At 37.5% G+C, this 14,902-nt stretch overlaps 1 protein-coding gene across 3 annotated transcripts in view; it reads left to right on the top strand.

The window, feature by feature from the left end:
- The window catches only part of LOC139473447 (DNA topoisomerase 2-alpha-like), a 46,082-nt gene extending 33,196 nt beyond the window's left edge, over window positions 1-12,886 (top strand). For 2 of the 3 annotated variants that reach the window (XM_071256028.1, XM_071256027.1), the window contains 6 exons: window positions 2,231-2,420; window positions 2,605-2,726; window positions 3,585-3,710; window positions 5,384-5,521; window positions 8,571-8,740; window positions 10,848-12,886. In XM_071256028.1, coding sequence (XP_071112129.1) covers window positions 2,231-2,420; window positions 2,605-2,726; window positions 3,585-3,710; window positions 5,384-5,521; window positions 8,571-8,740; window positions 10,848-10,994 — 893 coding nt within the window. In that variant the 3' untranslated portion in view covers window positions 10,995-12,886. The remainder of the gene's footprint in view (window positions 1-2,230; window positions 2,421-2,604; window positions 2,727-3,584; window positions 3,711-5,383; window positions 5,522-8,570; window positions 8,741-10,847) is intronic. The other variant, XM_071256029.1, reaches the window with a different exon arrangement.
- The last annotated feature ends 2,016 nt before the right edge of the window (window positions 12,887-14,902 follow it).

The following is a 14,902-nucleotide window of genomic DNA, read 5'->3' as shown; positions in this document are numbered from 1 at the left end:
TGATACAAGGTTTACACAGTCTTGAAAAGGTGTTCTGTGTCAGTCCGGCATTGCAAAGGCCTTAAACATGAATATGTTGCCTTTTATAAAATTGGAAGCTTACAGATATGGGCCCACTTACACAAAGCGATCTTAGTGCTAAGATTATCGTATTCCTATGTTAAAGTATGGGAGTTACAATCATCTTAGCGCTAAGATCACTTTGTGCAAGTGGGCCATGGTGGGGAAATATACTGACAGTTTTTGTACTCTAGGGCTTAAAGAAATGAAAGAATTGGTTCTCAGGCAATGACTTTTGAAAATATAGTGCGGGCGGGAGGTGGGGTTGGTTGTTTTGCTTTCAAACAAGTAAGTAATTGCATGCTATATTGGATCGCATTGTTTTTAGGTATTAGGATTTTTAATAGATTTTTTTATTAAAATGGAAATAAAAAAAAGAGATTTGGCAATCTCATTTAAGTCAGATCTTAGTGTTCGCTACCGCCGAACAAAGATTTGAGGACATCCCATTATGGGTCCAACAGAATGACCTTTCATCCAACCGATGAAAGCTTCGCTTACCAGATGATGAAAGTGACAGTCGGAATGTGTTTTCTAATCATGCAACCTCGAAAACGTTAACAAGGAGTATTCCGAACAACAGTTACGGCCCGTACGACTGATTCTGTCAAAATTATCTCTCACTTCCGATAAACGTTTGAACGTTTGTTCGTTTGTTCAGTTTTTAAAATTTTAATCGGGAACCCTGTCAACATATGGTTCAAGCGTACTCTGAAATGGAAGTCGCCAGGTTGAAACGAGTACCATAAAGCTAGAGAAAGCAGCTTTCTAATTGGCTGATGTCGACTTCTTGTTAGTCATTTCAGTAGTCGGTCAAAGTTCGCGAAAGGTCGTTCTGACGTGACCCGTAATGGGATGTCCTCAGATCTTTGTGTTGCGGCAGCAAGAACTTAGATCTGTTTTAATAAGATTGGAGATTTGGGGACATCATTTTGAAGCTACGTGCATCCTAGATTAAAATACACTGAGCTCTCTATTGTTCGTCACATGATGTGAGTTATGTGGTCAAGTTCTTTGACTTGGTTTATTGTGGTTCATCATAACCCAACACTGTGGGAAGTTGAAGTTAATATCAACCACTGGTTTCCTTGGCTCAGGCTTGGAGTATTTACATGCTGCCCTGATATAGGGGCAATGACAGACTGAGCCGTGTTCCTGTTTACTAGTAATTACCGGTACCAGTAAAATTAGGCTTAATTAGACCAGAAAATCATGTGACTGCCAGTCCCTGTGGACTGGCAAATAGAGTACCTTATAAACAGAGCTCAAGATAAGCTTTTGGTGTTGTGGGTATTTTACCCATGCATTTTAAAATCATTGGGTATCAGTAATTCTATCTGCGTATTCAAATTTCTGTTACCCACTAGTTTTTACACATGTGGGTATTTAAGTTAAATATTTAAAAACACTATTCTTCTAGTCCCTGCAAACTGGTGCCGTGTGGGTTCGAGAACTTTATAGGACTCAAAAATACCACGATACCTCCACAAGAAAGTGTGATGGCAAATGATCATGATGTAACTGTTATCGTGGAGTTTGGCAAGGTTGACGGAATGCCCGTTTATAATTTCAAAATAAGTTTCAAATCGAATACGCAGGGTTACTTCACAATATTTTGATGATACGCACAAGTTTTATTTTTGTAGCGTATCTGTAATGTTCGTTGCATATTTGATATGCTTGGATTTTATTTTACTGGATATTTCTGATGCGTATTTTATGCAGATACGCAGCTTATCTGGAGCTCTGTTATAAATCTTTGTTGTTGAACAAAACATCGGTGATATTCATACAAGTATATATTTCAAACGAAGTTAGCTTGTCTGTTACCATCATGGTTTCCCCATGTGTATTTTAGTGCAAGGAAATAACATTTCGCTTTGCTTCAAGGTTAAATATATATGTGTAGCGACTTAGGCTTGAAATATTCTCAATTTTAAATGAACTCTGTGTTAATCATGTGTAGGTCTAACTAAGTTACTTCTGAGATGACATCATGACATTGAACATTATGCTGAAAAAATGACATCCAGGTAATTTTCATGTTTTTTATTCCTTGAAAGTTAGGACTGACAAAAATTAGGGGTGAATTTTTAGAGTTGCCAGTCCACCAGGAAGTATGCTTTATACAGTGTGGTCTTAGAGTGTGACACGAGTGATGTTTTGACAGCTGTCAAGGTGAAGTTTGAGCTGAGTGACGAAGAACAGATCCGCAGTGATAATGAGGATGACAATGTTGTAATGAATGGGTCCAGTGAGCCTGTAGCAGCACAAAGACCGTCCCCAATGATTTCAGATGATGATGATGATGATGATTATGATGCAGACAGTTTCAAGCCCACTGAATCAACAATCTTCGGGTATGTATGAATCCGGTTATTGTATGGGAAAGCAGGGATATTGCTGGTTTGAGTGTTAAACAACATTGGTTGACTCATTAAGCAATATATAATTTAGGAATCCTGCATTGTGTCTTCATCAGTATCTAAGCCTTAAGGACCATGAATCATCATGATCATAACACGACCATTTTGACTTAAACAGGCAATCCAACAAAACATCAGACCGTGCCAAAGAAAGCCCCCTAATAACAGCCGACTTCTCTGACAGTGACGACGACAAGGCCAGCCTGCAGCCATCAGCTCTAAAGTGGGGCACCTCAACAAGTAAGTACTTACACCTCACTTCCTTGTCACGGTCCATGGATATTTTTGTGTTCTTCAAAAAGTTGAATATTTTGTTGAGTATGTTTTGTTGAACCATCCTGTTTCCGTCACGCCTAAGGGACGCAGCATGACTATGCCACCTTGAACTGCAGGTTTGTTTGTTTGTTGTTTAATGCCGCACTCAGCAATTACTCAGCTATATGACGGCAGTCTGTAAATAATCAAGTAACAATGATTTGAGTGGTCACAATGTATAACCAGGCTGATAATGTCCTGATGGTGAACATCGCATGCTATCCAACACTGGTCTACCCTGCCCTCTCTGGAATAATGGGAAGGACATTCAGTTAGGACTTGTGTCAGGATCGTTGGCTTGATGCTCGAAATTAAAATTAGTTAAGAAAGAATGTTTGTTTATTATCAGATTTCTAAGTGTATGTTTCTTTTGGTTGAAATTTTATATTTGAAATATGGTAAAGTCTTGCTTAACAATAAACAATTATTCCTTTAAGTAAACTACACAATATTAATCACATGTCATTGTGTAGATTACCTCAGTCTCATTAAGATGAGATCTAAGTTCTTGCTACCGCTGAGGACATCCCATTATAGGTAACATCACAACTACCTTTCGCAAACTTGAACTGAGCAATGAAATGTCTAACTGGAAGTCGATATAAGCCAATAAGAAAACAGCTTTTCTTCAGCTTTGCAGCACTAGTTTTAAACTGGCGACTTGCATTTCATACTACGCTTTCAAAAGTAATTTGAATCAGGCCTCCAGCCCTTCGCTGAAGTTCGGAATGCCCTGTGTCAGTAGTAAGTGAGTTGAAAATAATCCATTTTATGCATTATTAGATTCAGGACCCATGACAATAGATAGTGATGATGACGAAGACAAGGATGACATATTTCCACCAAAGCCAAAAGAACCAGTTGCTATGAAACCCAAGGCTGCTGCTAAGCCCAGAGCTCCTAAGAAAGGTTAGTATCAGATTTATTGATTCCGATCTGGAACTATGTTGTAGCGGAGCCTGCACGGTGCATGTTTCACAGCAGTTCAAGTGTTAGTTTCTGCATATATATCCGACTTCTGTGTGTGTGTGTGTGTGTGTGAGTTTGTGGCTAGCAGTAGTAGATTCAGATACTCAGACATATCTTCATAGAAAGGCCTACCAAAACATGTCAAATTATTAATTATAAAGTGGTCAAAGACCTTGTCTATGTTCTCACAGAAAACAGTATTTGGGGATTAAAACATTCAGTTTTTCATATAACCATATATATGAAGGCTACATAATGTATCTTTTTGTATCTATACATCATCTACTTGAATCACAGAGAATCATTAGGGCACGCTTACCCCAGTTGTCAAAGGCACTGCAGTTTGAAGTGCAAGGTTGCGTCCCTTGGTCACACACGGAAACCTATGATTGTGGGTTAGAGTCCTGTTTTGTACCAATTATGATTCTAGGTTTGTTGGCACTATGTCTGTGCTTGTGGGTTTCACCAAAATGGTAAATTTTCTAAGACCTGCATCATTTCAGGTTTTCCTTCCACATTAAGATGACACGTCGTCATATACTGTTAAACCAAACTCACTCACACAATGAAACATTACACTACACACAAAACAGTATAATTCTCTTGACATATTCAAATACCAACCCCATATTCCACACTCTTCGATTTCTGCATTCAGTCTCAAACTAAAGTTATTTTCATGACAGAAATAACATTTTGATGTTTCAACATTAGCTTTGCTCAATGAAGGAAACATTAATCTGAAGCCTGAATTTGACTTTGTTATATTTTACTTTAATCTAGTTCCCTCGAAAAACTGTTTGGCTTTGGTCTATCAGGAAAACAACTTTGGGGATTCCTTGGAATAAAATTTTTGAGGCAAACTAAACCCACTGTCCCTGCAATATTGGTACATGTACATTGAATTATCACATAATTTTATTGGTGATATCTCTGGCATGTTCCATGAAATTTCAATCATTTTATTCAAAAAGTGACAAACAACGTTTTTTGATGTATGCAAAAACCAAACATTTATTGTAAACAAAGTGTTAGGGTGTGTAATATATGTAGGTATTTTCATTTTCTCACTTTGTCACTTACCCGGTATCTACTCTATGCCATTCTTGTGCTGTTTCCATCGTCAGTACTTTACGGGTTCCAATACCCTACTTGTTCCTCCACCACCTGTCAAGACAGACGCTGCTTGTTGTCAGTGTAGAATTTCAACCCAACAAGCACAACCTGGATCCAGCGAGTACTCACTCCAGTGAACGCTCAGATTACAATGCCAACATTTCCCCTGCAACATGTGTCATAGCTTTGTGACCCTCTACTCCACCCGTTGCCTCAATGGAGGGTGACAGTAGAGTTGGCACGAAGTGTAGAGTTTGCACACTGAACAGACCTCAGTTGGCTTCTGTGATTTTACATGGCCTAATTTCATTAACTGACTTAAAATAGACACACATCCCTACACTGCATAGCGTCCATTTGTAATGATGGGTGCTTGCAGAGGGTATGGTTCACAACATGAAGTATTGACGATGGCTTAACTTGTTCATTGCTATGTGTTGCTGTAGCTGTTTAAGGCTTACCGTCTATTGTATTTCTATCATCTGTTTTCTCTGTAGACAAGAACCAGCCTAGTGTAGAGAGTCTGTTTGATAAAGTCTTGTCCAAAAGTTCATCTTCCAAAGGTGGAAGTAAATCCAAGACACTGACTATAAGCAGCTCCGAGGATGAAACTGACTTCTTTGCTGTGAAGAAAGGTGTGCTGCATGGGAGTTGTAGTTCTTGTTTGCATGTATCCATTGAAGCCTGTTCTCAATAGGCAAAACAAACTCAGCATGTTCTTTTCTCAAAACAATTGTCTTTTAAGATTTGAAGTAATTTGTTTAACTTGACTGAAACATCTGTGCTTTATTAAGGCTTTATCAAATTTAAATTCTGCCAGTAACTCTGTTGTGTACACATGTTGTGGCGAAAGGTCTGGTTGCTTTCCTCATTACTGACATAGCACCTGCACTCACTTGGAGAAATACTCAGAGGGTCAGGGGTCACAGGTGAAAAGTCATATAGTTGACATCTTTTCATTATCTTTCTGTCACCAGTTGCTTGTTTGATTACATTCAGTTATATACAGAGCTCCAGATAACTTTTTGAGCAATTAAGTTTTTTACTTGACGGTTTCTATTTTAATTGGTTTACTACATTTTTCATTGGTTAACCAATATTTTTTCACTTGTCTATTCATCACTCTTTGAGGTTGTCCCCAAAATGAGTAAACATTTTGAGATTTATAAAAAATAATGAAAAAATGTTTTAGATGTTACATGTATACAAGGGTTCTAAATATAGACTTGACTTGGAAAGTAAATTAGCTTGTAATTGGGTTTTGGAAATTAGCTCCGTTGTACGCATGCTGGAAAAGCTTCATTGGGTATTTGCGCATGCTATTTTTATCCATTTGACTTTTTCATTTAATACATGCGTTTCTGTTTGCAAGTTTATTAATTATATATATATATATATGTATACTTAACTCGAATGCTTGTTTTTTTTGCATAGCACCTGTTTTCCCCATTGGTAGACAAATATAAGAAAAATTACATAATGAACATACTGTTTTCATTGTAGAGCTACATTACCTTGATTGATCGATCTTAGTTTAAAAAAAATAATTTTGAACGGATTGTGTACACATAGTATATATGTCTGCATATAGTCCCAAGATTATACTTTGTTTACATCAGTATGCTTTACTTGCATGTATATAAGCAGCAGCACTGAAAGTGTAGCACAGCTTTTTGGTAAGCAAACTTTTAGTATTTACCCCAAAAGTATATCTAGTGGGCCGATTCTATTGTGATGTCCCACAAGTCATTGTGATATATGCCGCCTATATGGTCTAGTTGTAGAGAGTGAGCGGAAGGTTGGGTTTCAATCCCTGGCCGCATCTTACCAAAGACGTTAAAAGATGGTACTTGTTACCCTGTCTGGCGCTTGGCATTAAGGGGCTAAAACAAGGACTGGTCAGCTCAGTCAGTATACTGTCTCTGAGTGAGGTATTCATGTTAATGTGGCAGGGTATCTCAGTGGACTAGCACTATAACACTAACACACACATACACACACACACACACACACACACAGACACAGAGACAGACACAGAGACAGACAGACACACACACACACACATACAGACACACACACAGAGCTATAATCATGAACGCGATGTTAAACCCTGTTTCACCACATCATTGTAACTTGTCACAGTTGCAGATAGCTGAACGTCCCTCAAACTTACATACTTAAACTTCTAACATTGCAGCACAATTTCATCATAATTGTATATTAATAATCCTCTCAAAATGCCTAATGACAAAAACTTAAGCAAGAAATACCTGTCTGTATTAGCTTCCTCAGTCATTCATTCCGAGGAAGTAATCAGAATTGAGTATTTTCCTATGTCCTGGTAGAATCTGGTTACTTTGTAATGGCAGTGACAGGTTAACTCAATCCAGGTTTCAGACCTAGTTTCCTTCTGCTTATATCTTGCAAATAGGAAATATTAGAGTGATCAATCAGAGATCCAGATAAGCTTTTGGTGTTGTGGGTATTTTACGCATGCATTTTAAAATCATTGGTTATCAATAATTCTATCTGCGTATTCAAATTTCTGTTACCCACTAGTCTTTACACATGTGGGTATTTAAGTTGAATATTTAAAAACACTATTCATCTAGTCCCTGCAAACTGGTGCCGTGTAGGTTCGAGAGCTTTATAGGACTAAAAAATACCACCATACTTCCACAAGAAAGTGTGATGGCAAATGATCATGATGTAACTGTCATCATGGAGTTTGGCAAGGTTGACGGAATGTCCATTTATAATTTCAAAATAAGTTGCTGATTTGCTAATCAAATACGCAGGGTTACTTCACAATATTTTGATGATACGCTCAAGTTATATTTTCGTAGCATATCTGTAATGTTCGTTGCGTATTTGATACACTTGGATTTTATTTTACTGCATATTTCTGCATTTCTGATGCGTATTTTACGCAGATACGCAGCTCATCTGGAGCTCGGTTATAAATCTTTGTTGTTGAACAAAACATCCAAATTCCAACTGGCAATGCTCATCCCAAGGAACGAGTCTGCATATCTTTACCATTATACCCTGTTTAATGGACTCGTGAAGATGTGGGGTAGAATAGGTCTTCAGCAACCCATGCAACGAATGCTTGTCGCAAGAGCTGACTAACGGAATCGGTGGTCAGACTCGCTGACTTTGTTAATGCATGTCATCGTGTCCCAATTGCGTAGATCAATCCTCATGTCAGGTTCAATAGCTGGAATATTGCTGAGTGTGTCATTAAACAACAAACAAACATGAGCGTCAAGAATTATCAATACTACTATGCATGTATGTTCATATGTCATTTGATTCATTGCTGCTTATGTCTTGTGGGTATTCCAAGTTAAAATATACACCCTGGAACTTTTGCTGGCCATAAGGGGTGACATAATAGATCAGGTAGCCAGGCTCATTGAATTGGTTGATTGTGTGTTATCAAACTCAACAGATTCGATCTTTGCTTATAATATCAATCACTGGTTTGTCTGGTCAAGACTTGACTATTTGCAGGCCAGTGTCATGTCGCTGGAATATAGCTGAATGTGATGTTAAACAACAAACAAATCAATCATTCATAATCAGCAAATTGACAAGATGGCATTTTTTGTAGGTACACTCACAGAGGAATAGATAAGACATTCTTGAAATATGTTGTGACATGTTTGTTGTCCTTTGTAGACAAGGCAGAGGGAGAGAAGAAAGCAAAGAAACCGAGGAAGAAGAAAGACCCTGACAGTGATGACAAGCCAAAGAAGAAGAGGGCAGCAGTACCTAAACGTTCCAAGATGACCTCTGACAGTGACGAGTTGGAAGATTTCATGCCCAAGAAAAAGTCCAAGACATCAAGGGTTAGCTCAAGAAAAAATTTGCAGGATTTGTTTTTACTTTGCAGTTTCATTTTGATCAGATACTACAGTCGTACCTCGTTTATATGGACACTTGTGTCATTTAACAATTCGTCCGTATAAATGAATTTCCGTATAACTGAAACCAGCTTCTTACTGGAAGAGTTACTTCCCTTCAATTATGCAACTCATGACAGATGACAGAGCAAACAGATACACTCAATCTTTATTCATACACGTTTCAAAAGGTCTGTCATGGAAGTTTGAACTGTCACCAATTGTCGATTTTCCTATGGTATGTCCAAATTCAGTGCCATAATGCTTACTGATGGTTTCTAAACTTGTTGACGGGTGTTTTTCTTTAAACAGACAAATTACCCTTTTTTCGCGTGCTGTAACAGCATGTCGCTTACGTTTCGCTGGTTGACAGGCTATACTTACACAACTTTGACTGACCTCCACAGACGCCATATTTATCGAAGAATTACATGTACAACAAATAAGCTCGTCTCAAACGTAACTCAGTGTCACTTGGTTAATTGACTTCTCATGAATCAAAGGATTACCACCAGCGGAAGTGTCCGGATAAGTGAGACAATTTTGTGTGCATTTCAGTGTTTTGTGCATGAAAATGACCGTCCGGATATACGGGTAAATTTATATAGTAATTATTTCGTTTTGAATGAAAATCGTCCGGGAACCGAGGTTTCCGGATATCTGAAGTTCGTATAAGCGGGGCATGACTGTATATGGAATTTCAAGCCTGGTTTGTTTTTGTTTGGTGTGTTTGGGGTTTTTTTTTTTTTACATATGAACCTTTCAAAGATTATATGATTCAGAAAATGTAAATGTAGGCTAAGGCATGTTTGATCATAATATTCCATTCGGACAGGTAGCAATACCGGTACATTATTTTCACCTGGAATTCAACTCCATATATAGAGGGGCGGGCCTCCCTGACTGATACAGATATTGGACAAGGTGTTTTGTTTCTGCACGGCTCTTCTCTTGATGTGTTCTATTAATACTATGATAGTTTGAATGTGCATTTCTTTGTTTTGTTCACTAATATGGGTCGTAGCAAGCATATTCTTAAACAGTCAGGCAGCTAAACTTGCTGGATTATCCTAATGTTTGCTGAGTTCAAGATTTAAGGGTCTAAATGATGTGAAACGACGCCTCCGTATTCCCAGAGGTTTCCCAGGAATGTGGAAGTAGTCCATCAGTGTTTACATCATTTCAAGAATAGTCTCGTGAAAAACGTATGACAACATGTATCGCAGAATAAAATAGTTCCTTAAAACGAGAGGTGACATGAGCGTATGTATGCTCGATATGCTCAATAGGAACAACTCTTTTGTTTCTTTACTCAAAATGTATGCAAATAATATCCTCATGTGAAAAGAAAGGTCTGTTAAGAACTACCTCAGTAAGTTAGTCACAATGACAGCCAAGCATAATACATTTACATCAAGTACAAGACGTCAAAATGGCCGACATGATAAATGTGACGGGAGAGATTTCTGAGGTTGTTAATGAACCTGTGGCTATTACAAGTGTTTGTCATCCCTGATCAATTGGAAGATCACTGAAGGATGATTGTAAAGATGTGTCAAATAGATACTAAGGTAAATTCATAGATTGCTGTAGACTGTCAGTGTAGTCTAGACATGGATCGAGTCGATACTGAGATAGATTAGATGTGCTTTTCAGTGTTTTCTTCTCTAGGATGGGTTGTAGTGATTATATCCTTCAACAGCCATGTAATCAAACTCTCTTACTTACCCCAATGTATGCTAAAACGCTAAGCTCAAGATTAAAGTGTCTAAATGATGAGAAACAATGCTTCTCTATTTAATTTGTTTCCCCAGGAATGTGGAAGTAGTCTGTCAGTGTTTACTTCATTTCAAGAATATACTCTCGGAAAAAATAGTCCTTTGATGTTTGAACATCAAAATGTGTCTTTCATACACTTATGAACTTCAGTTTTGTGGTCATGTGAGCGACCTCTCATCCAATGGAAAAGTTGTATATCGTGTTTTGAATTATGATACTTCTATTCCAAGTCTTTTTCATTGTGGGTTTAAAGATGGATATAAATCTTTTTCAGAAAAAGAAGGATTTCAGTGATGACGAAGAAGACTTCAACCTGGATGAAGATGCTGTTTATCCCAGTGCTGCAAGAACAACAACAGGCCGGGCACGGAGCTCCGTTAAATACACATTCGACAGCGATGAAGAATTGAGTGATTTCTAAGACAAGCTGTCCATCATTTGGTGATATTTATGCTATGAAATGCGAAATGGACGCTTGAAGCCTAACAAAGGCACTAAAACAGATGGATTCACCATCCAAACTTCAAGCCTTAAAACTACATTACTAGGAACTTCTGGTTAATGCGATTGTCAGAGCTTTGGATGAAACCAAGGTCAAAGTTGTCAAGGACATTAGAGGGGGGAATCTCAGCAAATATTTGTAAATTGATTTTTACATTTCTAGTCTGATTTTTATTCAATCCTTTAAAAGGAATAACTGATCACCCTTTTAATTGTGTTTGACATTGAACTTTCCTTTAGTAATACGCTTGGAATCTTCATTATGAATTACATTTTTAGAATTGAAAAAGAAATATCTTACTATCAAGTGATTTAAGTCATGATTGATTTTTAGAAGATAACTGCAAGTTTTATGATCCCAGCATTTGTAGTTTCATTATGTTCGGGTATCTCCCCTTCCTCTTGTGTAGAGGTGATTCATTCAAATTAAAAAGATAGAATGTTGATATTTCTATCTTGGTGTCTGTAAATAATATCAGTCGATCATTTTTGCTGATGGAATATGTACATACAATAAGTGTTTACATTGAAGTAGACTTAGTGTCAGCATTACCTGTAAACAATACTGAAAAAAAAAGCTGTTTGAAGAATGAAATCTATTCTTCTTCTTCCACAAGCAATTCGTGATATTGCTAAAAGTGGCGTAAAACCATACTCAAGCACTCACTCAAGCAGTTGAAATATGGACATTGTAATAATCACATGTTTGGGTCCAAGTTGGAAGATTTAACTGAAGTGCTTTTTTTTTTTAAAAGTCCCACAGTATTTTATCTCATGTTAGGTGATAGTAGTGAGAGAACTTTGTACCATACCTTCTTTTCTACTTCCTGTCATCTGTGGTGTGCTGCTTCACGCTACATTCATTAATCTAGGTCACACATTTCATTCATCAGTCTTTTTTTAAAATCTGTTTCAATTTGTCACTTGTTTTTTTTAGCAATTTCAGCATTATTGATTTTGATTTTGCTGCTAGTGACGACTATACCTTGAAGCTTTCATCTCTCTCTCATGTCTATTTCTGTTTTCTCCACACCTGCTGTCCATTGCCCATTGTTTATATCATGTACATGTCGTCAGTGTGTCAACATTTTTACACTTGTTTCTCCCCCTTCGCAGTAGATTTACTTTGGAAACCATTTAAACTCATTGTGCATTGTTAATATCCATGTTAGTATAAATATCTTGTATTTAAGCGTCAAAACCACTGGTCATATTTATGTCATGTTTTTAAGTTATGAATCCGGATGCTCACCATATTAATTCAAGGCATACATCCTCACCTGGATACTCCCTGCCTCGTGGACAATAGCATCAGTTGGTGCTCTTTGACTGAAAAATTAAACAATTAGTAACATGTCTATTTTTCTCAATGTCAACACAGATAGGCAGCTATTGTCATAATTAAGAAGTTAGGGGAAATCACTCAATTTTCTAGATGATGCAAATAATTTAAGAGTATTTTCAAAAATGTTAGTTACGGCTCTTCATAAGTTATGATCATCTCTGGTGAAGCTCTATGTAAACATACCAATGGCAGTCCTATAGAGCATATGTAAATGAGTTTCAGGTATTGTTGGGATTTACAAAACATAGAACTGTGTTTATTTGTTTCATGTTTAGCAATTCCATAAGCGGGGTTATTTTTCGGAACCTAACAACTGAGATGTGGAGAAGGTTAAGGAACTGTTGTACATGTGACAGGCCAAGTGTGTTCAAGTAACAAGCATGTTGCAGAGGTAAATGATTCATTTCATTTATGTAGATAAACACCCATATTGTAGTCATCATCACATCAATAAAACATGAAACTTACACCTTTGTTCGTCATCTTGTGTTAAGAGTTGATACACAGGTCAGGCTCACTGACTTGGTTGATGCATGTCATCGTATTTCAATTGCGTATGTCGATGCTCATGATGTCAATCACTGGATTGTCCAGATTCGATTATTTACAGATCGCCGTCATATAGCTGGTATATTGCTGGGTGCAGCATTAAACAACAAACCAAACCAAAACCCTATGAATGATTTAGATTGTGAAAGGCGGCATGTAGGATTCTTGTAGCTTGAGTTGTGTACATATACCTTGATACTTTGAATCAATACATCTACCAAGGGGGTACAGTCCTCATGTGAGGGTGGGGCTATCACGTAACTCTACTGTGCAGGTGGTTGCCAGGTGGGAACTCTGTGCATGTTCAAGGCAAACGACACAAACTGTGCACCTTCCACCACACTTATTTGAGTAAATTATATGAAAAAGCATTCATTAGTTCATCAGAATAAGTTTTTTTTTCCCGATACATGCAGGTACAATTTAATTTACAAATGAATACACTGGTTAAAGAATAATTATGTTTTTAATGTGCAAATAATATCTAGAAAACCTATTCTGTCAGTGAATGAACATACATAGTTTACTCCAAATAATTATGGATAAAACTGAATCCTGGAATCTGAAAAACAACCATTTAGTAAAAGAGGCAAGAACTCTTCCCACACCCTCTATGAAGTAAAACCCCACTTCACCTCACCTCTGAGACCCTGGATATTCAGGGTGAGAAAAAAAAGTGCCTTGATTGTACAGATACGAGGCCATATAACTGATATTCTGCGGTGTGCCCCGTTAAACAACAAAGCCAGTGACAAACGTGTACATATCAGGAAGTAGGCCACTATATGTCATCGATGTACGGACTATTTCCCCAAGGACAATGTAAATGTAAGAATTGAAAATGCTTTTATAAGTTGATTGCTGAATACGCTGTAATCAACCCAGGAGATGGCACAGGCCAATTTCGCAGCGTGAGTGTACAGGTGTAGGTTAGGTATATATATATATATATATTCTGATCCCGTTACGTCTTAGACCTGCATCACTTCGGGCTTTCCTCCCACATTAAGCTGACACGCCGCAATATAACTGGAATATTGTTAAAAGCGGCGTTAAACCCAACTCACTCACTCACTTACTCTGATCCCGTTAGTCACCTCTTACGACAAGCATGGTCGCCTTTTACGGCAAGTTAAGTTGCTGAAGACCTATTGTACCCCAGACGTTTACAGGTCAAATGGTATTTAAGGGGAAGCTACATACAAGTGTGCATCATAGTCATAGCAACATTTCAGCTGTGTCACGGTGGCCTAATAAAATGATGGCAGGACGACGACGTACTATTTATAAGACGAAGGACGTTTGTAGTATAGGTAATGGGGGTTCTGCCGCAACTCCACTGGAGCCGGACTTATATACCTATACCACCACCACAGGTGGCATTTTTTATGTAAAAATGATCATGCGATTCAACGATAGTCATGAGTTTAAGTTAAATTGGCTCTAGCTCACCACTATCTGGATCCAATCAATGATACCATTAGTACAAAAATGATGATGAGACTAAACTAAAATATTCTCTATTATTTTTACTCATACGTATACCATTATTTCTAACGAAGCGATATTCAACATTTTTACTAAGTTCTTCGTTCATTTTACTAGGAGACCAGACTATATATACTCTTCTTGGTAATTGGAAAGAAACAATTGATGACCGTATTTGGTTGGTTTGATATCACTGATATAATATATACCTTGTGGTAATTCTCTCCATTTGATAATTTTGTCCCTGAGCATAGCCTTTTCGAGTTCTTCCTTTGTTGGTTTGTAATTCTCCATTATTATATATTTATGTAAGCATTCTTGTAAATGTGATCTAATGATAGTTAACAATCTATTTTTAATCTCCAACCAGTTCTTTGGTTTTGGCACGGAATAATTGACGCGCTTGTTGCCTCCCCTGTTCTATTAACTTTTTTTCTCATCTTCGC

This window comes from Haliotis cracherodii, unplaced genomic scaffold (assembly GCF_022045235.1).
Source record: "Haliotis cracherodii isolate W230 unplaced genomic scaffold, xgHalCrac1.p SCAF_29, whole genome shotgun sequence".
Taxonomy (NCBI): domain Eukaryota; kingdom Metazoa; phylum Mollusca; class Gastropoda; order Lepetellida; family Haliotidae; genus Haliotis; species Haliotis cracherodii.
This window is presented reverse-complemented; position numbering and strand designations above follow the sequence as displayed.